This window comes from Geotrypetes seraphini, chromosome 6, assembly GCF_902459505.1.
Source record: "Geotrypetes seraphini chromosome 6, aGeoSer1.1, whole genome shotgun sequence".
Lineage (NCBI taxonomy): Eukaryota > Metazoa > Chordata > Amphibia > Gymnophiona > Dermophiidae > Geotrypetes > Geotrypetes seraphini.
In genome coordinates this window covers 85,768,212-85,793,873 of record NC_047089.1, presented here as the reverse complement: position 1 = coordinate 85,793,873, position 25,662 = coordinate 85,768,212, and the positions used below count along the sequence as shown (strand labels likewise).

General features: G+C 45.2%; 1 protein-coding gene across 2 annotated transcripts; it reads right to left on the bottom strand.

Annotated features, from left to right (window-relative positions):
- Positions 1-8,311: 8,311 nt before the first annotated feature.
- MZT1 (mitotic spindle organizing protein 1) lies at positions 8,312-25,621 on the bottom strand. Of its 2 annotated transcripts, none has more exons than XM_033948974.1 (3): positions 25,480-25,621; positions 15,335-15,480; positions 8,312-8,733 (listed from the first exon to the last, which is right to left on the bottom strand). In XM_033948974.1, the coding sequence occupies exons 1-3, from the start codon at positions 25,523-25,525 to the stop codon at positions 8,710-8,712; spliced, it is 216 nt and encodes a 71-aa protein (XP_033804865.1). In that variant the 5' UTR covers positions 25,526-25,621; the 3' UTR covers positions 8,312-8,709. The 2 variants fall into 2 exon arrangements, with proteins under 2 accessions (XP_033804865.1, XP_033804864.1); XM_033948973.1 differs by lacking the exon at positions 8,312-8,733 and adding an exon at positions 14,690-14,790.
- Between the last annotated feature and the right edge of the window lie 41 nt (positions 25,622-25,662).

Sequence of the window (25,662 nt, the reverse complement as noted above, 5' to 3'; positions counted from 1 at the left end):
GAAGTCCACCAAGTCGCAAGCCTCACGACCTTCCGCTAGGCCCAGAAGCCTGAAACCGTTCCTCCTCGCGCGGTTGTCTGAATCCTCCTGTGCACGCTCCAAGTTTGTAATGCGAGCTGACTGCCTGTGTAGCTGTTTGATGGAGTTTTCAGCCACTGCAACTCTGGTATCTATCATATCCGTTCTGTCTCGAGCTGCTGCAAATTCTGCTTTCAGGGTGGCTAGATCGTTTTTTACATCCGAGACATCTTGTTTCGTGTCCACCAACAGTTCTTTAATCGAGCGAAGCTCGTCTAAGATGGCGGCGGTAGCAGAGTCATCGTTCCTTACCGAGCCATCCTTAGTCGGGGTCGAGGGCTCAGCGCTTTTTCTTTTTGTGGATTTGCTCGAGGCCATTTTCAGCCGAGCTTGGTCGGCAAATTAATATATTTTCGCGGTGTTTGAGTCGATTTCCCAGGATATCAGTGATTCCTCACACCGGAGCTCGTGCTGTTAGCGTCCTATCCCATCGGGCACTCTAGCGCCCCCCTGCTACGTTTATTCTAAGATATCCCTGTAAATGTGTTTTGACCTATCAAGGGAATAGATAATGTGTTTTTTTGAACCTCAACAGTTGTCAAAATTTATATCTGCCAAAGGGCAAGCTGTAATTACTTCATGAGATTTGCCACTTCAATATTAGCTCAATGAAGTTAAGCTCAAAGTCCACCTGGTCACATCTTTATTTTCCTCAATATAATTATTCTTAGTGGAATATTTCAGTTAATTCATAACTCCAGCCTTCTATATTATGAACTAATTTTACAAAACCAGTACATTTGTTTTCCTTGTGCATATTTTTGAACTTCTTGAAAGGTTGTTTCTCGGTGCACATGTTTCTATGGCATTTTTTTTTAAATTGTCTGAAAGGATGTTAAATTGAAAGCTGGGTTGTAATATTTATTTTGACTAAAATATGTATGTCAAAAAGTTAAAATATAAATAAAGAATTAAAAAAGAAATCAGTGTTAGATAAAAACCATATAGCCTATCTATTCTAAGCAAAGAGGCACTTAAAACATTCTGCTTCAGGTTGACTTTTGGCAAATAGGCACTGTGCCTTGATTTTGCAGCTGAATAATGTTTAGCTGAGTTACACAAAAGAACACACCGTGAAACTAATGACCAATGAAAAAAAAAAATCATGAGTCGATATTCATAGGCAGTTAACTGGGTAAGAGAACCTCCTTCCCCGGTTAACTGGAATTGAGCAGGCCTTGAATTCAATGGCACTTAACTTGGATAGCTCTGTTGAATATCTCCTCTAATCGCTGTTACCGGATACTGCTTGGGAGTTTTATGGGTGGAGTAATCACTTAACCTGGTAAGTGCCAATATTAGTCCTTAACCAGTTAACTGACCAAATAGGTCAGCATAAATAGCAGTCCTATCTTTGGATGGTTTAACTTAACCAGACAAGGACTGTCTGCACTTACCAGTACCCAGACTGAATATCCAGGCATAATTTTGGCACTGTCACCAACTGAGTATTACATCAGACTTCCCCCCCCCCCCCCCAAGCATACAATTAAGCTGAATGTGATCACGGTAACAGAGTGGGATTCAAAAGAAGTTTGGTCAAGCTCAGCCTTGGAAATGAATTATGGGGCAGGGGTGTCCAACCTTGGCCCTCGCCAGGTCGGGTTTTCAGGATTTCCCAAATGAATATGCATGAAATCTGTTTGCATACAATGGAAGCAGTGCAGATCTCATGCAAATTCATTTAAGAAATCCTGAAAACCCGACTGGATTGCAGCCCTCGAAGATGGACATTGGACAACCCTGATGGTAAACAGAGCTTTTTGGGATTTGCTGGGGACAGGCAACCTGAAATGGGCACTGTTAAGATAGGTTGCTAGCTCAATGTACCTAGCTCTCTGACTCAACCTAGTTTTTCCTGTATGTTCATAAGAACATAAGAATGGACTTACAGGGTCAGACCAATGGCCCATCAAGCCCAGTGGCCTGTTCTCATGGTGGCCAATCCGGGTCACTAATACCTGGCCAAAACTATCCGCTCTTATCACAACCTTTGGCAATGCGTTCCAGACCTAACTATTTACTGAGTAAAAAATTTTTTTTTCCTTCTATTGGTTTTAAAAGTATTTCCCTGTAACTTCAAGTGTCCCCTAGTCTTTGTAATTTTTGACGAAGTGAAAAATCGATCCAATTGTACCCGTTCTACTCCACTCAGGATTTTGTAGACTTCAATCATGTCTCTCCTCAGCCGTCTCTTTTCAAAGCTGAAGAGCCCTAACCGTTTTAGTCTTTCCTCATATAAGGAGTTCCATCCCCTTTATCATCAAGTTTATCAGGATTTTATATACCGCCTATCAAGGTTATCTAAGCGGTTTTTACAAATCAGGTACTCAAGCATCTTGGTCGCTCTTCTTTGAACCTTTTCTAGCACCACTATATCTTTCTTAAGTCTTTGGATGAAAAAAATACAGACTACTGTATTTACGAAAAAGTGAATCATTTCAGGCCATGATATTCAAAATAATTTATCTTGATAAATAGCAGCTTATAATCATATCTGGATAAATAGCCTTGGCAGCCCTATCATCATAAACTGACCTAGCACCGTCCAGATAAGTTCAATTTTTGTTTATAGTTTTAGTTTGTGGGTAGTTATTCTATACTTAGTGAGGGTCTACCTCTGTTTATGTGTAAGAGCTCAGATCAACAACAGCGAGAGGGTCAAAGTACAGCAAATAAAAAGAAAAGCACCAAAAGTCTCTGTTGGATGACCATGGAATAAAGGGAGTGTTAAAGGAGGACAAAGCCATTTCCGGCAAACTGAACACATTTTTTGCGTCTGTGTTTACTAAAGAGGATATACACAACATACTGGAAGCCAACAGGCTATACGCGGGAAATGAAGATGGGAAACTGACAGGGTTGACGGTCAGTCTAGAAGAGGTATGCAGGCAGATTGATAGGCTTAAAAATGATAAATCCCCGGGACCAGATGGCATCCATCCAAGGGAGCTGAAAGGGGCTATAGCTGAACTGCTTCAACTAATAGCCAATCTGTCGATCAAATCAGCAAGGATTCCGGAAGACTGGAAGGTGGCGAATGTTATGCTGATCTTCAAGAAAGGTTCGAGGGGTGATCCAGGAAACTACAGACCGGTGAGTCTGACCTCGGTACCGGGAAAGATGGTAGAGGCGCTGATAAAGGACTGCATCATTGAGCACCTTGACGGACCAGCCAGCACGGCTTCAGCAAAGGAAGATCTTGCTTGACTGTGTGAAACATGGGTGTTGAGAGCGAAGGATTACAATGTCTATAGAGATTTCTTCTGAGCAGTTAGTAATAGATTGTATGGTGTTCCAGACGTAGGTCCAAAAAGAGCGGACTAGAGTACAATGAAATAACATATGATCAAGAGTTCCTTCCTCTTTCAAACAGTTCCAGCAAACAGAGTCTTGCTTTAAGTTAGCTTTCCACATGCGAAGTGGGATCCATATTGCCTGCCACATAAGGAAGTACATTGATTGTGATACTCTAGAAGATAAAAGCGGGCGATTTGTTGATGACCAGAAAAGCTCCCAATCAATGTCAGAAAGCGGAGTGGTAAGTATAGCGTCCCAGTGCTTCATAGAGTGAGGTGAAAAAGTGAAGGAGTGATCTCTTAAAATACTGTAGAAGGATGATATCGCCTTGCCTTTTAATAGAGACAGAGAAGACCAGTTGTAAATAGTATTTTTGGAAGTCATATAGTCAAATCGTATATGTAAAGACGGCAACACTCCAGTGAGAGAACGCCATTGTGAATAAGTAGAAGGAGGCAGCGAGTATGTAGAGCACAGTATATCGAATGGAATTAACGAGTTGAGGGTAGACAATTGATGGACAAACCATATACCTGCCCGCTGCCACCTTTTCCATGATAGAGATTTGTCGTGATTTTGAATTTTGGGATTGTTCCAAAGGGACATGAGTGGACTAACCTTAACTGAGATTTCAGTCAATGTATCTATAAGATAAAGAGCATGCTGCGTTGCACCCAATAAAGAGTATCTCTTTAAGTGCCTTGGTATTGACACCGTTAGTAAGCATGAGATGTGTAAAGGCGTACATAAAAAACATTCCATTTCAAACCAGGCAGGAAGATCTTGAGTGGGAAGATTTTGAGTGGAGGAGTTAGTGAGCCAGTAAGCTCCATATTTGGCTAATGAAGCAATATAATAGTGATAGAAATCAGGAAAGTTGAGACCACCGTTGATCTTAGAGGCTTTCAGTTTGGCGAGAGCAATTCGAGGTTTTTTCTTGTTCCAAATGAATTCAGATATTTTCATATTTAGCCAATGAAATAATGATTTCCGGCATAACAGAGGGAGCATAGAAAGGATATAATTAATTTGAGGGGCCAGAGTCATTTTGATGGATGCAATTCTACCCCACCAGGATAGAAAGAGTGGAGTCCATCGAGATGTAGTGTTTAGAACTAGATTTGTCCACCTAAACTCATTGATACCATGTTGGTGACTGCCCTCATGCACATTCTAAAAAATTGGAAATCACCCTCGCTATTAGATTATACCTTTTGGTGGAACTCTCTGAGTATGTATCATAGATTTGAATCCTACGCATATGAGAAGAGAGTTACATTCCGAACCTGCATGAACTTGAAATACAACAAATCTCCATGGTCATTCTTAGATTCCTATGTACGCTCATCTTCTTAGACACTCCTGTTATCCTTTTCTTCTCCTCTCTTCTCTCTTTCATTTTTCTTTCCTTTTTCTTTACTGCTCTCTCTCATCTTTATCTTATATATCCCTTACATACATTTTTAATAATTGGAGCCTTTGCTCCTATACAGTTAAACATAGATTTATATATTTTATATACAGAAAGCTTTATTTTGTTTCTATGTACTTTAAATGATTCTTGTATCCTTTAAAATACTTAATAAAAATTATTGAACTTAAAAAAAAAAAAAAGGAAGATCTTGCTTGACGAACTTGCTGCACTTATTCGAGGGACTAAACAGGCAGATAGACAAAGGCAACCCGGTCGACATTATATATCTGGATTTTCAGAAGGCGTTTGACAAGGTTCTGCATGAACGACTACTTCAAAAAATTGCGAGACATGGAATTGAGTTTGAAATACTCATATGGATTAAAACTGGCTGGCAGATAAGAAACGGAGAGTGGGGGTAAATGGACAATACTCGGACTGGAAAAGCATCATCAGAGGAGTGCCGCAGGGTTCGGGTGCTTGGACCTGTGCTCTTCAACATATTTATAAACGATCTGGAAATTGGTACGAGTGAGGAGATTAAAAATTTGCAGACAATATTAAGTTATTCAGAGTAGTGAAGATGCAGGAGGAGTGTGAAGATCTGCAATGTGACATAAACATGCTTGAGAAATGGGCCGCAACATGGCAAATGAGGTTCAACATGGATAAGTGTAAGGTGATGCATGTCGGTAACAAAAGTCTTATATACGAATACAGGATGTCAGGACTTGGGGTACTGGTCGACAAGTTGATGAAGCCGTCCGCACAATGTGCGGTGGCGGCGAAAAGGGCGAACAGAATGCTAGGAATGATTAAGAAGGGGATCATGAACAGATCAGAAAAGTTTATCATGCTGCTGTACCGGGCCATGGTACGCCCTCACCTGGAATACTGCGTCCAGCACTGGTAGCCGTACATGAAGAAGGACATGGTACTACTCAAAAGGGTCCAGAGAAGAACGACTAAAATGGTTAAGGGGCTGGAGGAGTTGCCATACAGCGAGATATTAGAGAAACTGGGCCTCTTCTCCCTTGAAAAGAGGAGACTGAGAGGGGACATGATCGAGACATTCAAGATACTGAAGGGAATAGACAGTAGATAAAGACAGGTTGTTTACCCTCTCCAAGGTAGGGAGAATGAGAGGGCACTCTCTAAAGTTAAAGGGGGATAGATTCCGTACAAACGTAAGGAAGTTCTTCTTCACCCAGAGTAGTGGAAAACTGGAACGCTATTCCGGAGGCTGTTATAGGTGAAAACATCCTCCAGGGATTCAAGACAAAGTTAGACAAGTTCCTGCTGAACCGGAACGTACGCAGGTAGGGCTGGTCTCAGTTAGGGCACTGGTCTTTGACCCAGCAGTGGTAATTCTTATGTAGTCGCGGGGATGGACGGGTCTGGCCCCTCTGTCAAATTTAAGAACCCATTGTGGCCTACGAGTCAAAAAGTTTGCCCACCCCTGATCTAGGGTATAGTTCCTGCAACAGGGTTCATCAAATACAGTAGAATCACAGTTACTGGCACCCATGAGTATTGGTGGAGACTGGATAACTGTTTTTCTGGTTAATTGAGAGAGTGTTAGAAACCTTGTCAAGGACACTCAATTCCCCAACCCCTCCCCAAAGCACCAGGGCAGCAGCCCTCCTCTCTCCAAGCCCTGAAGTGGCAGAAGCAGGCGACAGTCCTGAGCCACAACTCCCTCCTTGCCTATCTCTCTTACTTACTCAAAGCGCAGCAGTCAGCAAGAAGCAACCTCAAAACAGGCTGCTCTCGGCCAGCACCGACAGTGCCTTTTTTTCATGTCACTTCTGAAGCATCAGAGAAAGGCCCTGAAAGGGCTGGCCACCAACAACCTGTTTTGAGGCTGCATCCGGCTGACCGGCTATGCTCGGATAAAGGGAGAGGAGCGAGCGAGAGAGTCTGCGGCTCAGGACTGCCACCTGCTTCTGTCATGTCAGGGATTGAGGGAGGAGAGCACATTTAAAATCTGAATAAGGTACCCAAATTTCGGTCATCAGCCATGAACTGTGCCGACTCCATGGTGGATAAAAAGCAGATACCTCAAACACAGTTAAAGTGAGAACTCTGAAAGTTTGCAGATAGATTATTACGTACATTTCTGAAATAGTAAGGTTTCCAAATTTTGGTTGAATTGATATGGGATGACCCTAATACAAACACACATTTCACAACAGAAAGGAGGCTGCTACCTACTTTATATTATAGCATAACCAGTTAAAAAACAAACATACAGAGCAAGGCACCAATGTAATGTATATTTATATTACAGCATTTTTCCTTAATGTCTTACAAAAATGATAATGCAGATCACTATAATTTAATTGATGGGTTAAATCAATACATGAAGAATCCAAGATGAGATTTCTTCAACATTTTCTCTAGCCGAGTCCTGCTATAAAAACCATCCTAAAAACTATGGGGTGCGTGATCATAAACTTAAACACATCTAAAATCCTGCCCAAGATGGCACTTGGATGAACTAAAAGGCAGGTCGTCCAAGTGCCGATAAAATCAAACCGATTTTCTTGACATGTCGAGTGACTTTTTAGTCCTCCGAATTCCGCTGTGTTCCCAGAGCTAAAAGGGGCACATCTGGAGGAGTGGTTAGGGTGATGTGGGCTGATCTAGACTTAGTCGTCCTGCAAGGATAATCAAAGGTTTTACTAGACATCCTGGACGGAACTTAAATGTTGTGAGTTAGATGATATAAAAACAAATATAAGTGCCAAAAAGGTATCCAAAGTGACCAGATAACCATTGCAGAGACACTGCCACAGTGTTCACTGACCCCGTCACACACCCACAAAGATCGGAATAAAAATGTACATACTTGTCTCCAGAACATCAGCACTTGGTATAGGAAAGCCTAGTAGAGCTGCACAGAGGTGCCTGGGGGGTGGGCTAGTAAACGAAAGAGAAGGATCCAGGCCCATAAGCCACTCTTAACCACTACATTTATGGTGGAACATGTGCACCCACCAACCCCCCCACCCTACTGCCATATAGGTGCCACCTGCAGACATAGGGTTATTGGGGTTGTAGAGAGGTGGGTATAGTGGGTTTTGGGGGCTCACCATAACCTATAAGGGAGTTCTGGTGAGATGTTTATCTGGCACCCTTTTTGTGAAGTCCACAGCAGTACCCTGTAAGGTGACCCACTGCTCTGTTGCCATGTCTGGGTGGCCAGTCCATTACAAGATTGGCCCCTCTCATGCCCAAATGGTCTTGTTCTGGATGTATATAGACTTACCAGCAGTCTCGATGAACAATAGCCTGGACGTCCAGATAAGACTATTTTCAGGAAAAAAAAATATTCTAGACATATTTTTCGAGAATAAACATTTTCTCAATGCCGACTTTGGGCGTCTAGCGCCATATGACCAAATTCAACTTAGATTATTTGTTTTGATTATGCCCCTCCACATCAGTAGAAATAATGAAAGGAAAGGATAGGGATTATGCAATTAAGTGAAATGAATGTGTTTTTAAAGCCAAGGGCACAATTCATTGTGTAGTTTATTCCGTTTTCAATTTTGCAAAACAGAACAAACTCAGGTCTTAAGCAAACTTTGCTATTCACAAAAGATCTAATGCTAGAATTTCCAAACACATAAAAAAAATCCTTTTCCATGGATTTCTTTGTTAAAGGTAGTCATTAAATATACAGATATCTGCTGTTTTCTTGCTAATGAAATGAAGGTTTGGAGCTAAATAAATTATAGAACAAGAGTAAGACACCAGCATGGGACAACTCTTGAACATAGTTCATCTACTACTCAAGGAACATTAAATTCTCCAAGTATCTGCAAAACAGCAGAATTGTTAACTTTATACAGCAGGAATTTTCTAGTGCTCTGCAAGCAGTAGTTTCCATTCATCTCCAAGATCTTCAAAAATCAGCTTGTAATATTTTCAGAAGCCTGCAAGACAAGACATTTATCATAATAAAAACTACTGAAAATAAGCCCTCTGGGCCTGAAGATAAACAGCTTGAACCAAAATCATTACTGCTTCCTTTGCTTAGTACACATTAAGGATGTATTCTCTGCTTCATTCATACTTGGTATTAAAATATTTTACAACAATTCTTCTTACGCATTTTTATTTTTACATTGTTTAAATTCAAACTTTTTTAACTTGTTACTTAAGAGGTCCTTTTACTAAGGTGCTAGTGCATCTTAGCACATGCTAAGTGCTAACGCGTCCATTATATCCTATGGACGCGTTAGCATTTAGCGCGCTAAGATGCACTATTGTGCCTTAGTAAAAGGACCCCTTAGTGTTATTCATAAGTTATCAACATTTTACCTTTTTCTGCTATTCTTTAATTTTTGCCACTATGGACCATTTTTTGGGGGGGGGATTAAGTGGATTATAAATGCTCAAATTTAGATTAGAGAAACGAAATCAGCAGAGTCTATTTGCATGTTATGTGGATAGATACATATAGAAAGATATGTATGTGCTGATGGTGGTGTGACGAATTGTCAGGCTTACTACCATGACACAGGCAAAGTCTAATTTCAAGGTTAAGGGAATGCTGCTTAGCTGCGATGGATCCATTCATGTCTCTAAAAAACAAGAAGCTTGTGGAGAGTTGATGTCCACGATGAAGGCTTTATTAAGACAAATAAATAATCCACATAAAAACATCTAAGATCCGAACCACTTAAAACATATGGACCCAACATGGTCCATGTTTTGATGTAATTGTCTTCTTCAGGGGTCACCTATTCCGAGACCAAAACCCTTAATGCCCCTTTTCAATCCTCCTCCTCCCCCCTTCTGATCTATTCCCCTCCCCCAGTCTCCCTCCTCTCACCCCTACTTCTCTCCTAGCTGTTCGCAACTCTATGATCAATCTGATATGTAACCACTTGTAATCTCTGTCTAACTAATGTGAACCGCCTAGAACTCTTCGGGGTATGGCGGTATACAAAAATAAAGTTATTATTATTATTATTATTGGTCCTATGGTTAGACTTGTGGATTAATTACAACGATAAAATCGCTGAGCTTAGAAGGCAACCATTCATGTCTCTACCTTGCCTTTCCTGTTTTAAAATTTATGATACTGTTGGGGCTTTCAGCTTGTTCTAACTTTTTCTTAGGCCATGAGTCCTTTCTGTAATCATGTTGCCATCTCCATGGAGGCTGGTATGTCTTAGATTTGACCAAACTTCTTAATAAAGAGTTTAACTACTAATTATTTTTCCTTTAGTTCCAACAAATCATGCTAGAAACATAATAATAATAATAACTTTATTTTTTTCTATACCGCCATAATCTTGCGACTTCTAGGCGATTCACAGTGAAGAGAGCTGTATAATCAGGGAAGATGTCACTGAGCAGTCAGTGATTATAGAGTACAGAATAGTAAGAATTATAACATTAATATGTTACAATATAATATTAACGTTACAGTGAAGGGGGCTGGATAGCCAGCGAATTTCAGGATACAGATGGTGAGGAAGTCACTGAGCGTTCAATGAATACAGAATACAATTAGTGAGAATACGCAGTATCAACATGATGAGTATTAGCTTTAAAAAGGAGGGAGTGCCCTTTGCTTTAGTATATACATTTCCAAGATTCTGTTCTTAAGAATGTTCTGTTCAGATGCAATTTTTAAAAGAACAGTAAGGTGAAATTGTTACACCTGTTAAGTTCCTTTCCTTTAGTTGGGCCATACCATCCTGAACAAGCAAATGTTATTCTCTCTTACCAGAAGATGGAGGTAGAGAAACTGATCTCTTCCAGTGAACTCACTGGTATTACCTGTTGGTGCTCAGTGGAAAACTCCAGTATGCATCTGTCCAAGTAGAAGATCTATTAGAAGGGGAAAACATATAGTAGCTCCTCCATGGGTCACAGCTGGACAAAGGGCTCTCTTGTAATCCCACCTCCTTACTTTGACTGAAACAGCACTCCGCCTCGACATTCCTGCTTGTCATCATAAAGTAGAATGCTAGCTGCCCCCACCAGTCCAGGCATGGCCCCATGAAAAGTAGCCGGCTAGAGTTGCTATGGAGGACATATCAGCAACTTACTGCCAAACCCAAAGCATTCGGCAGTCTGACATAGAATACACTGACCCTGAAGCCAGCCCTCTTATAAAGGTCATAGAACCATCCGACATGAAGTCCATCCCAGCCCTCAGAAGCTGAGGAGGAGGCTCTACAGCCACAGCCTCTAACATATGTAGCAAGCTAGGCAGGTGCAGCACGAAGGACATTGCTAATTTAGGAGTTAATGCTGCTATGGCAGAGTCAAAAACTGTCACTAGGCAGTAACATGCAACGAGTCACCCGAGAGCCCCGGGAATCACCTAGGGTTTCCCCAACAGTTGCTGTCACTCCTGTACCAGAGGATACCGGCGGGAGATAGCGTTAGCATTCTGGAAAAGCCCATCCGGAGAGTCAGACTGTTCCGTAACTATGAGACTGATATCTGGATGCCCCGGAAGAGAATCAGACTGCAAGCACATGCTGCAAAACCAGGGAAAAGAAGTAGCAGAAATAGAAGGTGGAGACTTGGCATCCAAGCTCCAAGTCCTGCCAAGACAGAGCAATCCAAGCAAGCAGCGCCGGAAAGTTAAACAAGAGCACCACAGGTTGATCAGAACCAGGATCCGGAACCCCTAAGGGATCTGCGAATCCAGAAGTCAAATCCAGATCCTCCAACCCAAGCAGCGCAGCCCTTGCAACCAAATGGTCATCGAGGAACGGATTTGGCTGCAAAGAAGCAACAGACGGAGCTAGCACAGATGCTGAAATTCCTGAGGAGGTAATGTCAGGCAGAGATTGTGTAAGGGGGACAGAACAGCCAGCATCCGAATCCCCAGCTTGAAACTCAAGAGCACAAAAATCTCATGCACTGCGAGAAGGTAACTGGACCCTGGGGAATAGTCACCCTCAGATGACCAAAACTTGTGCACTTTAGGCTGCAGAGGCTGCAAAAATGGCCACTCCCGACAGGCTAGCTGAGCATGTAATCACCTGGTTCTGAGAGGGGGGGGGGAGGCTGAACCAGTAGTTACCACACCCCAACCATGCCACATGGCACAAAAACACTCAAACAGTGGCAAACCTGCACAAATTTACTTATTTAAAAATTTTATCAACCACTTATTCCTAAGCAGCATTACAAAAGTAACATAAATAAAATAAAACAGGTTTTATACAAACATCTTGAATTACAAATGCAATTGTTACATCTCAAAACACAGATTTCATACCTCCTCACAGTACCATTCATCTTAAAACTAGCAGTAAACAACCTATCTCTTATTGAAATGCTTCTAGAAATAATGTAGTTTTAAGTATTTTTTTAAACTTCTGAATATCAGATAGAGCCCTCAGTGGTCCAGTTAATTTGTTCCACAGCGTTACTCCCATGATGGAAATAGCAGAAGTTCTTGTGTTCTCATAGTGCATTTCTGAGAAGTCCGTCAATGACAAATGTATTGCACCTTCAGAACGCAAGGTTCTGAGCGGTCAATAGATTGCCATGGCTTGTGACAGATACCAAGGAATCCTATGGTAGATGACTTGAACACCAGTGTTAAGGTTTTGAAAATAATACGTGATCACATAGATAACCAGTGCAATTTCTTTAACCATGGTGTTATGTGGTCAAATTTCTTAACTCCACAAATTAACCTTGCAGCCGCATTTTGGATCATTTGTAATGCTTTACACTGTACTGTTGGAACCCCTAAATAAAGGGCATTACAATAGTCCAACTTTGATAAGACCACAATCTGGAAATCATGTATTTGACATCATTGATTTTAGGCTCCTTAACAGTCGTAACTGGAAAAAGGTAGATTTAACTACAGACAAAATCTGGTCCTTCATGCTAATTCTGGCACTAGGAGACACTCAGGACCCCATTCTAGCAGTTTTCCTGGCAAAAATCAGAATTTAAAGATCGCTGAAAATCCAAGATGGCAGACGGACCCAAATTTTTGCCAAAAATGGTACTTCTCAAAAATAAAAATAAAAAATTACCAAAGTAACACATTTCAGGTGGGGGAACACACAGGATCATTGGAAAATACTCAAGTTTTAGAAATCGTTGTTGAAGCCTGACAGCTCCTCTTAAATCGCAAACACTGGTCACAGAAACTGCAGCTGCTGTCTAGCCCCGATTAAGAACCAGAGTGAGAATTCACTGCCACATTGCTGGAAAAGGTGTCCTCAAGCTGATCTTCGGGATACCGGTCAGACTCCACTGTCTGACAATACCTCCACCCATGCAGACCATCAACTGCGCAGAAAGATGAGTGGAGGCACAAAAACACAGCCTGTACTTTTTGGAACATCGCTGAGCCCCCTAAGCGTGCTGAACAGTCTGCGCTCGACCCACTGGCTTAACAGGCAGTGAGAGAAGGTCAGGGAAGGCCCTGACATCCAAGGAAAACTAGCAGTTTGACCGACAGATACCCCAAAGGTATCAGGGATCAGCCTGTCAGCTACAGACCGGTCTGTGAATTCTCAAGCAGGCAGCACTTCAAATGTTTGTAGAACGCGAAAGAACCGCGAAAGGGAACGAAACTACGTCAAATTAAAAATAATAAATTGGAGAAAGCAGAACTGCAACCACATGCAGAAGAGAAAGACTGATGGGAGGAGTTAAACTAGCCTATGATCTACCCTAGAGGCGGGGTAAAAAATTTATAATTCTCTTCTGCAACCCATGCACGTAAGGGGAAATAACCTATGGTCTAGAACAGGGATCTCAAAGTCCCTCCTAGAGGGCCGCAATCCAGTCAGGTTTTCAGGATTTCCCCAATGAATATGCATGAGATCTATGTGCATGCACTGCTTTCAATGCATATTCATTGGGGAAATCCTGAAAACCAGACTGGATTGCGGCCCTCAAGGAGGGACTTTGAGACCCCTGGTCTAGAATGTCTCACTTATTGCACTGGAATGGCCCTTAGTGCTGCTTATAAGCAAACATTGAGCAGTAGAGGTCCATCTCTAATTCATAAACAGACTCTGTAATTAACTCCCAACAGCGCTGCTGGCTTAAACAGCCTATGCACAGCTGAGTTCTTTCTGAGATCCGAGTCTTCCAGGCAAATAGCAGAATCCTCCACTACTGAGGACCCAGACCGGGACAGTAAAGGCAGAGATACAGAATCCACTTCATTCCAGTCCTCTTGTGACTGGACCCCCACCTCTTGCGCATGGCTCTTCCGAGGAAGAAAAAAATGCTCTTAGGGTGGGGAACCCCTGGCGCAACCAGCGCCGCAAGTCCCAAGAAGTCACTACAGCTGCTGTAATTCATGTACACTTCATAAATCACACTGAAATTCTAGAGTAAAACTCTGTCCAGGCCGCCCATAGGACCCCTGCGTGCAGTCCTGTGGTCTCTTCTGGAGTTTGCCAGCAGATAAGTGGTTGTGCATTGCTGGGGATGCACTTTCCATTTTACCGTTCCAACTGGGATTTCAGACTTGATCTTCAAACCATCTGTGATCTCATACCCACAGAAAGACTAGGGGAGGCTAAGCCGGTGGCTCCAGCCCCACCCCCCCCATTCATGTGCTGCACAGCATGTGTGACATGGCTGGTCCATGGCAGCCATCCAGCGCAAATCTGGCATTACTCCAAAGATATCTGGGCCAGAGGATGAGTCCATCCAGTACCATTTTGTGCCAATTTAAGTTGATTTGAGGTAGAAAGAGATTTTCATTTCAAAATTGGGAAATTCAAGATGGCTGTCGCGGCAGCAATTCTGGCATTAAAAGCGGCCCATGCAAGCTAAATGGGGACCCAAAAAATTCTGAAATTAGGATTTTAGGGGTGGGGGGACTCTGTCCCTACCCACAGAAAACCACCCAAAAATACATTTTAGACACCCCCCCAAATTTTGTCTCAGACTTCAGCCTGTACTCACTGTGCCATGCTGTGTTTGGAGCGGCGTAGGCTGGAACTGCAGCCAGAGTGAGAGAGCAAAACCAAGGACTAACAGGACAGCCCAGTGAAAGGAGGCGGAGAGAAAAAATGTAAATAAGGGTCTTTATTTTATACCAATAGCAAGATCTATTATACTTTTCAAAAATAAAATTATAACTATAGTGCTCAGTTTAAAGTGACACCTACTTGCTGCAAAGGTGTTCATACCTATATCACAGCACTCCCTGCCTGTCCTTCGTATATCAATTTAAAAGAAAATTTTTGTACGATGATAGCTTTTTACTTATCTTATTCTATTGATGGACGCTCCCTGACTAGTCTTTCTTCAATCTTCGCCTGAAAACCCCCCCATAGGGTAACGCCAGCAATTGTAATTCCTCCAAAGTGAATCCAGTGCAAAATTATGAATGTCCCGAGTGAATGTTCAGATAAATCAAATCAGTTCTTTCCTTTACACAGGATATTGTAACCAGGGATTGACTACCCAAGTGTTCAAGAATGATGTGCCTATTGCACTAGAAATTGTGTTTTCCCGCTTTCCATTTATTTTAAAAAGCCTGCTAACTTTCAAAATAACATTCTCTTATTTTACCTTTAAAGCCTCAGTAGCCTTCCGAAGTTCTTTAATAACCGATGATAGAGCTTCTGGATTGATTCCTTGTTCACACAGTCGCACACAAATAGATAATGTTTCCATATCCAGTCCAGTGTTCAATAACTTTGAAATTTCAAGCAGAACTTAAAATAAAAGTAGAAAAAAGCTTTCTGAATAAGTAGTTAACATATTAGATACGTTTTAATCTATAATTATTTGATATACTAGTGCTCATAATACTGCATTGAAGAAGTATACAGTGGTACCTTGGAATCTGAACTTAATCCGTTCCAGAACCCCATTCGAGTTCCAAAACGTTAGAGTTCCAAGACTATTTTTCCCATTGAAAATAATAGAAACTGGATTAATCCTCAAGAAGGACATGGCAATACTTGAGGGGGTCCAGAGAAGAGCGACGAAAATGATAAGAGGTATGGAAAACTTTTCATATGCCGACAGGCTGGAAAAGCTGGGGCTGTTCTCCCTGGAAAAGCGGAGACTTAGAGGAGACATGATAGAAACTTTTAAGATCCTGAAAGGCATAGATAAGGTAGACAGGGATAGATTCTTCAGACTGAGGGGAACAACAAGTACAAGGGGGCACTCGGAGAAACTGAAAGGTTTAGAACCAATGCCAGGAAGTTCTTCTTCACCCAGAGAGTGGTGGACACATGGAACGCACTCCTGGAGGTTGTGATTGGACAGAACACAATACAGGGATTCAAAGTGGATTTGGATAAATTCCTGAAGGATAAGGGGATTGAGGGGTATAGATAGAAGTAGTGATAGGTTATAGGATGAGTTAAGGGACCACTTGACAGGTCATGGACCTGATGGGCTGCCGCGGGTGCGGACTGCTGGGCGCGATGGACCTCTGGTCTGACCCAGCGGAGGCAAGTTCTTATGTTCTTAATCCGTTCCTTGGACCCACAAACTCAGATTTAACAGAGGCAGCAAGATGGCCCCCCCCCACACCGGCAGAGGCAGCAAGATCGGGGCTCCCCACCGGCAGAGGCAGCAAAATCGGGGCCTTCCCACCGGCAGAAGCAGCAACGGCAACTGCAAGCGGTGCTCAGCCCAAAGTTTCCCTCCCAAGCGAAAACAGGAAGCTGCGTCAGTGGGGAAGCTTTGGGCTGAGCAACGCTTGCAGTTCTCGTATGTTTGGATTCCAAAGCAGTGTTCGGATTCCGGGGCAAAATGTAATTTAAAAAAAAAAGTTCGGATTCCAAGTTGTTCGAGTTCTGGGGCATTCGGATTCCGAGATACCACTGTACATGCACAAGAAATTTGCAAACTACCAAGTGAAAAATTACACCAAGAATAATACATACAACCCCTCACACAACTAACAAATTTTACATAGGAAGATTGGCATAAATATGTAAGAAACATTTTAATAAGGAGCCTATTTATACATGGGCGCACAGTGGGCAGGCTAAACAAACCAGAATATTCTCTTATTTTACAATGGTAATACCGTATTTTCACGCATATAACGCGCGCGTTATACGCGTTTTTACCTACCGCGCATACCCCTCGCGCGTTATATGCGTGAGCGCGGTATACAAAAGTTTTAAAACATAGTTCCCACCCCGCCCGACGCCCGATTCACCCTCCCAGCAGGACCACTCGCACCCCCACCCCGAACGACCACTCGCACGCGCTCCCACCCGCACCCGCATCCACGATCGGAGCAAGAGGGAGCCCAAGCCCTCTTGCCCGGCCGACTCCCCGACGTCCGATACATCCCCCCCCCCGGCAGGACCACTCGCACCCCCACCCCGAACGACCGCTCGCACGCGCTCCCACCCGCACCCGCATCCACGATCGGAGCAAGAGGGAGCCCAAGCCCTCTTGCCCGGCCGACTCCCCGACGTCCGATACATCCCCCCCCCCCGGCAGGACCACTCGCACCCCCACCCCGAAGGACCGCCGACTTCCCAACAATATCGGGCCAGAAGGGAGCCCAAACCCTCCTGGCCACGGCGACCCCCTAACCCCACCCCGCACTACATTACGGGCAGGAGGGATCCCAGGCCCTCCTGCCCTCGACGCAAACCCCCCTCCCCCCCAACGACCGTCCCCCCCCAAGAACCTCCGACCGCCCCCCAGCCGACCCGCGATCCCCCTGGCGACCCCCACGACCCCCCCACCCCCCTTCCCCGTACCTTTGGTAGTTGGCCGGACAGACGGGAGCCAAACCCGCCTGTCCGGCAGGCAGCCAACGAAGGAATGAGGCCGGATTGGCCCATCCATCCTAAAGCTCCGCCTACTGGTGGGGCCTAAGGCGCGTGGGCCAATCAGAATAGGCCCTGGAGCCTTAGGTCCCACCTGGGGGCGCGGCCTGAGGCACTGTGCCTCAGGCCGCGCCCCCAGGTGGGACCTAAGGCTCCAGGGCCTATTCTGATTGGCCCACGCGCCTTAGGCCCCACCAGTAGGCGGAGCTTTAGGATGGATGGGCCAATCCGGCCTCATTCCTTCGTTGGCTGCCTGCCGGACAGGCGGGTTTGGCTCCCGTCTGTCCGGCCAACTACCAAAGGTACGGGGAAGGGGGGTGGGGGGGTCGTGGGGGTCGCCAGGGTGGTCGCGGGTTGGCTGGGGGGGCGGTCGTTGGGGGGAGGGGGGTTTGCGTCGAGGGCAGGAGGGCCTGGGGTCCCTCCTGCCCGTAATGTAGTGCGGGGTGGGGTTAGGGGGTCGCCGTGGCCAGGAGGATTTGGGCTCCCTCCTGGCCCGATATTGTTGGGGAATCGGCGGTCCTTCGGGGGGAGGGATGTATCGGACGTCGGGGGGGGGGCATCAGGCTTTCAGGATGGGGACAGACCTTCAAGGGGGGACAGTGCACGGAAGTCAGGGGGGGTGAACGGAGAGTCGGGACAGCGCACGGAAAGTCGGGGCAGTGCACGGAAGTCAGGGGGGGTGAACGGAGAGTCGGGACAGCGCACGGAGAGGCGGGGCAGTGCACGGAAGTCAGGGGGGTGAACGGAGAGTCGGGCAGCATGCGCGGTATAATCGTGAGCGCGTTATACCAAAGTTTTTGTGCTTATCATCGTGATTTCTGCGCGCTATACACGTGTGCGCGTTTTATACGGGTGCGTGTTATTTGCGTGAAAATACGGTACATATGAATATGACAAGATATCCATGCTGGCATCCATGCTGTGCTAAAACTCCAAAATGCACCTACCAGAAGGGCAAGTGCAACCCCAAGCATTTAAGCCTATCTACCTTTTCAATCTTACTGGGGGCTGCAGGCATGTAGTGGGCAGTCAAAGTGAGCCTCAGTTGCTCCTGCTCCATTAAAAATCTCATGTTCAAAATGGTGCCCATGTCCCCCAGTGGTAGTTATAGAGTAATTCCCCCTTATATGGCAGCCTGTCCCCTACTGGTAATCTATGTTCCCTCTAAGCTGATCATGTAAGCAATTGCTCATACATTCTAGGGCAGGGGTAGGGAACTTCGGTCCTTGAGAGCCGTATTCCAGTCGGGTTTTCAGGATTTCCCCAATGAATATGCATTGAAAGCAGTGCATGCAAATAGATCTTATGCATATTCATTGGGGAAATCCTGAAAACCCGACTGGAATACGGCTCTCGAGGACCGGAGTTCCCTACCCCTGTTCTAGGGTGTCGCTCACAGATTTTACATGGTCACTCACAAAAATACTTGAAAAAAAATCTTGGTTTTTAGAATTTGCTGCTCACATGAGAAAAAATATGCACACACCTGGCCCCATCCTTAATGGGAGTATAGCTGGTAAAACCATGCTGCTACCACTAGGGTTAGTGAGTGCTAGTTTGAATCCAAGACTTCAGAGCAGGAGCAACTGGGACTTGTTCTTGCACACGAGTAGACACCAGGGCTCGCTGTGAGCAGGAGGTTGGAGGGATTTGCCATATGAAGAGGACAGATGATGGGGTGGTGCTGTAGTGAGTGACCATGGCTGGTGTCAGGTAGTACTGCACAATTCAGGGAAAACATTTTTCGATTCAATTCAGCCTACTGAATTGAGATTCAAATCAATTCTCCTTCCTATCTCCTTGTGCAGCAGCTCTCCATCCCTCCAATCCTCCTATGCAGTAGAGAATGACACGGGGAAAAAATCTGTCCCCGTCACCGCCCCGTCATCGGCCCACCATCCTCTGCACCGCCCCGTCACCGCCGTTCCTTTCACCGCCCCGTCACCGTCACCGCCATCCCTTTCACCGCCCCGTCACCGCCACTGCCATCCCATTCACCGCCCCGTCACCGTCCCCGCTGCATCCATATAAGCCTTAGTACTGTAATATTTAGCTTATTCCTTTCTTATAAATCAAAGTTCCTGCTGCTGAACTAGAGAAAGAGATGTTCAGCTGGCAGGGCTTTGTTTATAAATTTTTATCAACACAACTAATATACTATTTTATCCTAAAGCAAAAAATAAATAAATAAATATAATTTTTTTTTTCTACCTTTGTTGTCTGGTTTCTGCTTTCCACATCTTCTCATTGAATTCCTTCCATCCACTGTGTGTCTTCTCTCTGCGTCTTCCATTTGCTGTTACTGTGCCTCTCCCTTAACCCCCACCCCCCCAATTGGTCTAGCACCCATCTTCTTCCCTCCGCTCCCGCATAGTCTGGCATCTGTCTTCTTCCCACTCTGTCTTCCACATTTCCCTTGGGGGTCTGTTCCTCTCCACCCTCCTTCAATGTCTGTTCTATTCCTTTCCACCACCACCCTTCCCTCCCTCCTTTACCATCTGTTCCTTTCTACTACCCTTCAGCTCCTCTCGCGTGGCCTATCTACCTTCCTTCCTCTTATTTTCATGGCACGTTACAATGTAATTTGTGCAAGCCACTGGAGCCTGCAAGCTCGGTCCCTGTCCCATCCCCACAAACCATCTCGCTTCTGTGCTCCTATTTTCTCCATTTCTAATATCTCCCCTATGTATCTGTCATTGCCCCCCCCCCTGTGTCCATATACCATCCCCATGGCATGTCCCCTTTATGTCTCTGTCCCTATGCCCCATGCACATAATTTCCCCTCTTTCTGTTACCTTCCTGTGTCCAGATTTCCCCTATCTTCCTCTTCCATACCAGTGTGTCTCTTCTTTTCAACCCCATCTAGCTTTTTTCCCTCTTTCTTCCCCCCCCCTGCTTCTAGCATTTGGCTCACCTGCCAGTCCTTCCCTTTCTTTCCTGCTGTGGGTTTTTCTTTCCGACTTCATCCCCTTGGCCCAGAATCCTTTTCCCTTTCACTCCCTCCTTCCAATTTGAGCCGGGAACACTAGCGATCGCATGGTCCCCGAAGCCATACCTGCCTGCCCAATCGATCCTAGTGTTTAGCCAGCTCTCTCCCTTCTCCTCACCTTAGTTTATAGGTTTTCTTTTTAGGCGACCTGCACGCTTTCCCAAAGAGCCGCGCACGCGCGGCTGCTCAGTGTTCAATCTTCTGCTCTGCTGCAACTTCCTGTTTCCGGTTGCGTCAGAGCAGAAGATCGAAACTGAGTAGCAGCGGGTGCGCGGCTCTCTGATAGCGTGCGGGTCGCCGAAAAAGAAAATCTACAAACTAAGGTGAGGAGAAGGGAGAGAGCTGGCTAAACACTAGAATCGATTGGGCAGGCGGGTGTGAGCTGCGGGGATCGCGCAATCCTTCACGCCTCACTGCGGGGACAAGACCATTCACCGCCCCGCGGGCGGTGAAAGGCCTTGTCCCCGTCGCCGCAGCGACTGCTAGTTTTCTTCCCCGTTTTCGGCGGGTGACCCGCGGCTAAAATGCGGTGGCCGCGGGTAAACCGCCACCGTGTCATTCTCTACTATGCAGCACCTTTCCATCCATCCCATCCCCCTGTGTAGCACTTCCTGACCAATCCACCCTCCCCCGGTGAGGCCTGACATACATCCAGGGCCTCCTAAAGAAGCAGCAGCAGCAACGGTGGTGGATGGCTAACAGATATAGGCTCTGAACCGACTTTCGCAGCCTGCCCCGCCAGGGCTTCTCCTGCCCGTCACTGATGAACAGAGGGAAGCCCTGACAGGGCAGGCCGCAAACAAAGTCTGTTCACAGCCTATATCTGCTAGCCATCTACCGTTGCTGCTTTAGGAGGCCCTGGAGGTATGGTCAGGCCTCATGGAGGTGGGGTGGGTCAGAGCGGGAACTATGCAGGCAAGCACTTAGGTCTGCGATTCTGCACACTAGTCATGAGATCATCCAGTCCCTGGTCAAACAGAAGCTGTCCCTTGAAGGGCAACCGGCTCAAGATCACATAAGAGGACGAATCACCAGTCCACTACCACTAGTCAACAAAAAAATAGTTTTTCTTTGCTATTGAGAACTTAAGAAGTGTTCTTAGTTAATTTAATGACGCCAATTTCAGATCTGTAAAAGGTTTAAAAGAAAATAATGAAAAATGAAGCGGGAAGGCAAACTTGACAGGACAAAGGACCAGATGAATTAAAGACAGCGATCGTCGCTAAACCTGTTTTACCAGCTTTAGCGAAGATCGCATTTGCCGACCCTGATGCAGAAAATGGCTCACCGCCTGGTTTTCTGCGCGATCGCTCATTCCCTGATCCGAAAATGCAAATAAGCTCATCAATATAAAATCGCCATGTAAACTAGTAGAGTGTCTGATGCTCTAACATGGCTTCCCGATGCACTAAAAAAAGTGATCGTTTTTAGTGATCCAAAAAAAGCGACTGGTCAAGACCAGTTACTTACCTGTCTAAGCTTTTTATTTTTTTAAACAAGCACAATAATATGCTCCAATAGAAGAAAAAAAAAAAGAACCCATACGACCAGGGAACTGCCTCCCCCCATGAAAAAGGCAGGGGGATGCCCTCTTCCTCCTGCCATGCCAACCCTACCTCCCTTGCGTGAGAAAAAATGGCAGAAGGGATGCCCATTCCCTCCTGCCACCAGAGGACACCCGAAAAAGCCTCCCCCCGTCTTCATCATAAGGCGTATGGGGACAGACTTAAAATTCTCAATATGTATACTTTAGAGCAAGGTTGCCCACCTTTTGGCTTTCCTGGGCCGCACTGGCTGAAAAAAATTTTCTGGGGCCGCACAAACATGCAAATGCTGCAGCAAAACAGAGAAGGGAGCCAGCAAGACGGTAAACACCTGGGGGCAGCATAGGAAAACACTACATTGCCCTCAACCAGGGCCACACAAAATACATCACGGGGCCACATGCGGCCCTTGGGCCGCAGGTTGGACACTCCTGCTTTAGAGGAAAGGCGGAAGAGGAGAGATATGATAGAGCTGTTTAAATACCTACATGGTATACATGTGCATAAGTCGAGTCTCTTTTGAAAGGAAGCTCTGGAATGAGAGGGCATAAGATGACAATCTTTCTAATAAAAATTTATATATTTAAAAAAAAAAAAAAAAAGAGGAGATAAGACTCCTGAGTAATCTAAGGAAATACTTTTTTTTTTTTTTTTTTAAAGAAAGGGTGGTAGATGCATGGAACAGTCTCCCAGAAGAAGTGGTGGAGACAAAGACTGTCTGAATTTAAGAAGGCGTGGGATAGGCATGTGGGATCTCTTAGTGAAAAAGTTACTGGTTACTGTAGACCAGCGTTTCTCAAGCCATAGTATGCATACCCTAGGGGGTACGTGGGCCACCTGTGGTGGCTATGCAGGCTGACTGCCCCCCACTGAAGCCACCTCCGCTGATTCCTCCCTGCCACACTCCATCCCCCCCACCCGCCATGCTCCATCCATCCCCTGCAACTCCGGGCATAGATGGGCCAGGCGTGTGCAGCTACTGCACTCGGCCAACCCACAAGCCTTTCCCCCGACATCAATTCTGACATCGGAGAGAAGGTTCCAGGCCAGCCAATCATTGCTTGGCTGGCCTGGAACCTTTTCTCTGATGTCAGAATTGATGTCCGTGGTGGGGGGGAGGAAGGCTTGTGGGGCGGGCGCATGCAATCGCTGCATGAGCTTGGCCCTTCCTTGCCCGGAGTTGCTATGGAGGTGGGAGATGGATGGAGTGTATTGGGTGGCAGCAATGGCAGGGGAGGGGGGAATGGAACGTGGCAGGGTTGGAATCGGCAACTTCAGCGGGGGGCAGGCAGGCTTCGGCACATGTTGGCTTCGGGGGAGGGACAAAGGCTGGAAGGCAGTGAGGAGGGGGCATGAGCTCAACAAAGAAAGAGGAGCATGAACATTGGACACAGAATGGAGAGAGGAAGGGGGCACTAACTTAGGATATAGGTGGGGAGGGAATAGAAAGGGAGAATTGTTGAGCCTGAGTGTGTGAGTGAAAGATGGTGCACACGGAAAAGGAAGAAAGGAAAATTGTGTATGGAGAGATGAATGAGGCAGAGTCACATGGGGAATAGAAGGATAAGAGGAAGAAATGTTGGATATGGTGGTGGAGAGGGACCAGAGGGACAGATTGAAGGGGAGGAATATTGGGCATAGTGATGGAGGGGTGGGCAGTGGTGAAAAATGCTGCATATGATCTGGGGAATGAAAGATGAAGAAGGGACACAGAGATGTTGGTTGGGGAATGGAATGAGGTATTGAGGAAGGAAGGAATGAGTGAACGAAAGGATGCATGGTCAGAATGTGACCATGCATCCTATATTTGTCTATTTTTCTATAGTTGTTACTGAGATCCCATTGCATATTTTAAAGTCAGCTGCCTTGACCTCTTTGAAAACCCCCAAATATAAATAATTAACATTTTCTCTGCGTACAGTGTGCTTTGTGTTTTTTTAAATTTTGTGGTTACCCTTATGTATTAATAAGATTATATTGTGTGTATATGAAAAATAGATGGAAGAAATTACATTACAATTAGTACAATTATTATGGGGGTGGAGTCAGGGGCAGAGTTTGGGCAGGGGTACTTGGTTGGTATTTGTTAGGCTTAAGGCAGTGGTCTCAAACGTAAACCCTTTGCAGGGCCATATTTTGGATTTGTAGGCACTTGGAGGGCCTCAGAAAAAAAATAGTTAACGTCTTATTAAAGAAATGACAATGTTGCATGTGGTAAAAACTCTTTATAGTTTATAAATCTTTTCTTTTGGCCAAGTCTTAATAATAATACTGTAATTTATAACTAAAGAGACATGATCAAGAAACTGTTTTATTTTACTTTTGTAATTATGATAAACATATCGAGGGCCTCAAAATAGTATCTGCGGGACACATGTGGTCCCGGGCTGCGAGTTTGAGACCACTGGCTTAGGGGGTACTTGGCATGAAAAGGTTGAGAAACAGTGCTGTAGACTGGATGAGCCATTTGGCTTTTATCTGCCATCATTTTTCTCTGTTTCCCTCCCCAAGAGGGCCTTAGGGGTCTGAGACAATCAGCTATTTCTGAATAGGCCAAAAAATCAGATCAAAGTAGACCCACACAGTTTTACCGATCCTCTTAGTGCATCTTGTCCATAGTCCAGATATGTCTTCACTCTGGAAAACGAAAAACTGACGACCTCGCAAGCTAGCTTGGGGGTGGGAAGGTACCTGCACATGTGCAGTGTGGGCAGTCTCAAAGCTTTCTAAAGCGTACACTTTAGCATTACCAGACTCTGTGATATCACCCATCTGTGAAAATATGCTGCCTGCTTGTCCTGGGATAACTAAACGATTACTACTATTAATTATTTCTATAGTGCTTCCAGACGTATGCAGCACTGTACAGAATAAACTTTCTCCAAACGCCAAATCTGATACTCGAAGCTGTTTTTTCCGGGAATCGGTTCCACGGTTGCCGATAGCACGCTCTATGCCGCCCGTTCCTAGCTACTATTGACAAATAGTGATAAACATCTCAATACAACAAAGACAAGGCGCGAGCAGACAAAGGGAATCATAGCACGAGTCTCCTCTGCTGCTACACCATTAACGGTAACTACCCGTCCTCTTACGCCACCCCAGCGCTATCTATGGAAGGCCAGCAGCTTCAGGACAGTAAGCTAGAATGTGTACTTGCGGAAAAATATATTTCCTCCAGAAACTTTCAACTTATTGCAACATGCCCAAAACACGGGGACTCTTGTGCAGTTTTAGCCACTATGATGAAGAACGCGTCGCTACAGAAGACGAATATCTCGCTAACTTAGTACTTTCGAATAAAATAGTTACAGAGCTGGACCGGGGACAAAGCAGAGTTTATCGGACTTCCAACACCTATAAGGTACTCACCATCCATGGTATCTCTGACAGCACTCAGATTTGCGGCACTCGCCATGTTTGTATGACAGCGGCAAAATAGACCGGAAACATTGAGAGGAAAAGTCAAAGTGCCGGAAGTACGTCACCGAGTACAATTTTCATCAGGTCTTAAACTTACCATTTCCTTGACAAGATGACCATAAAAATATACGT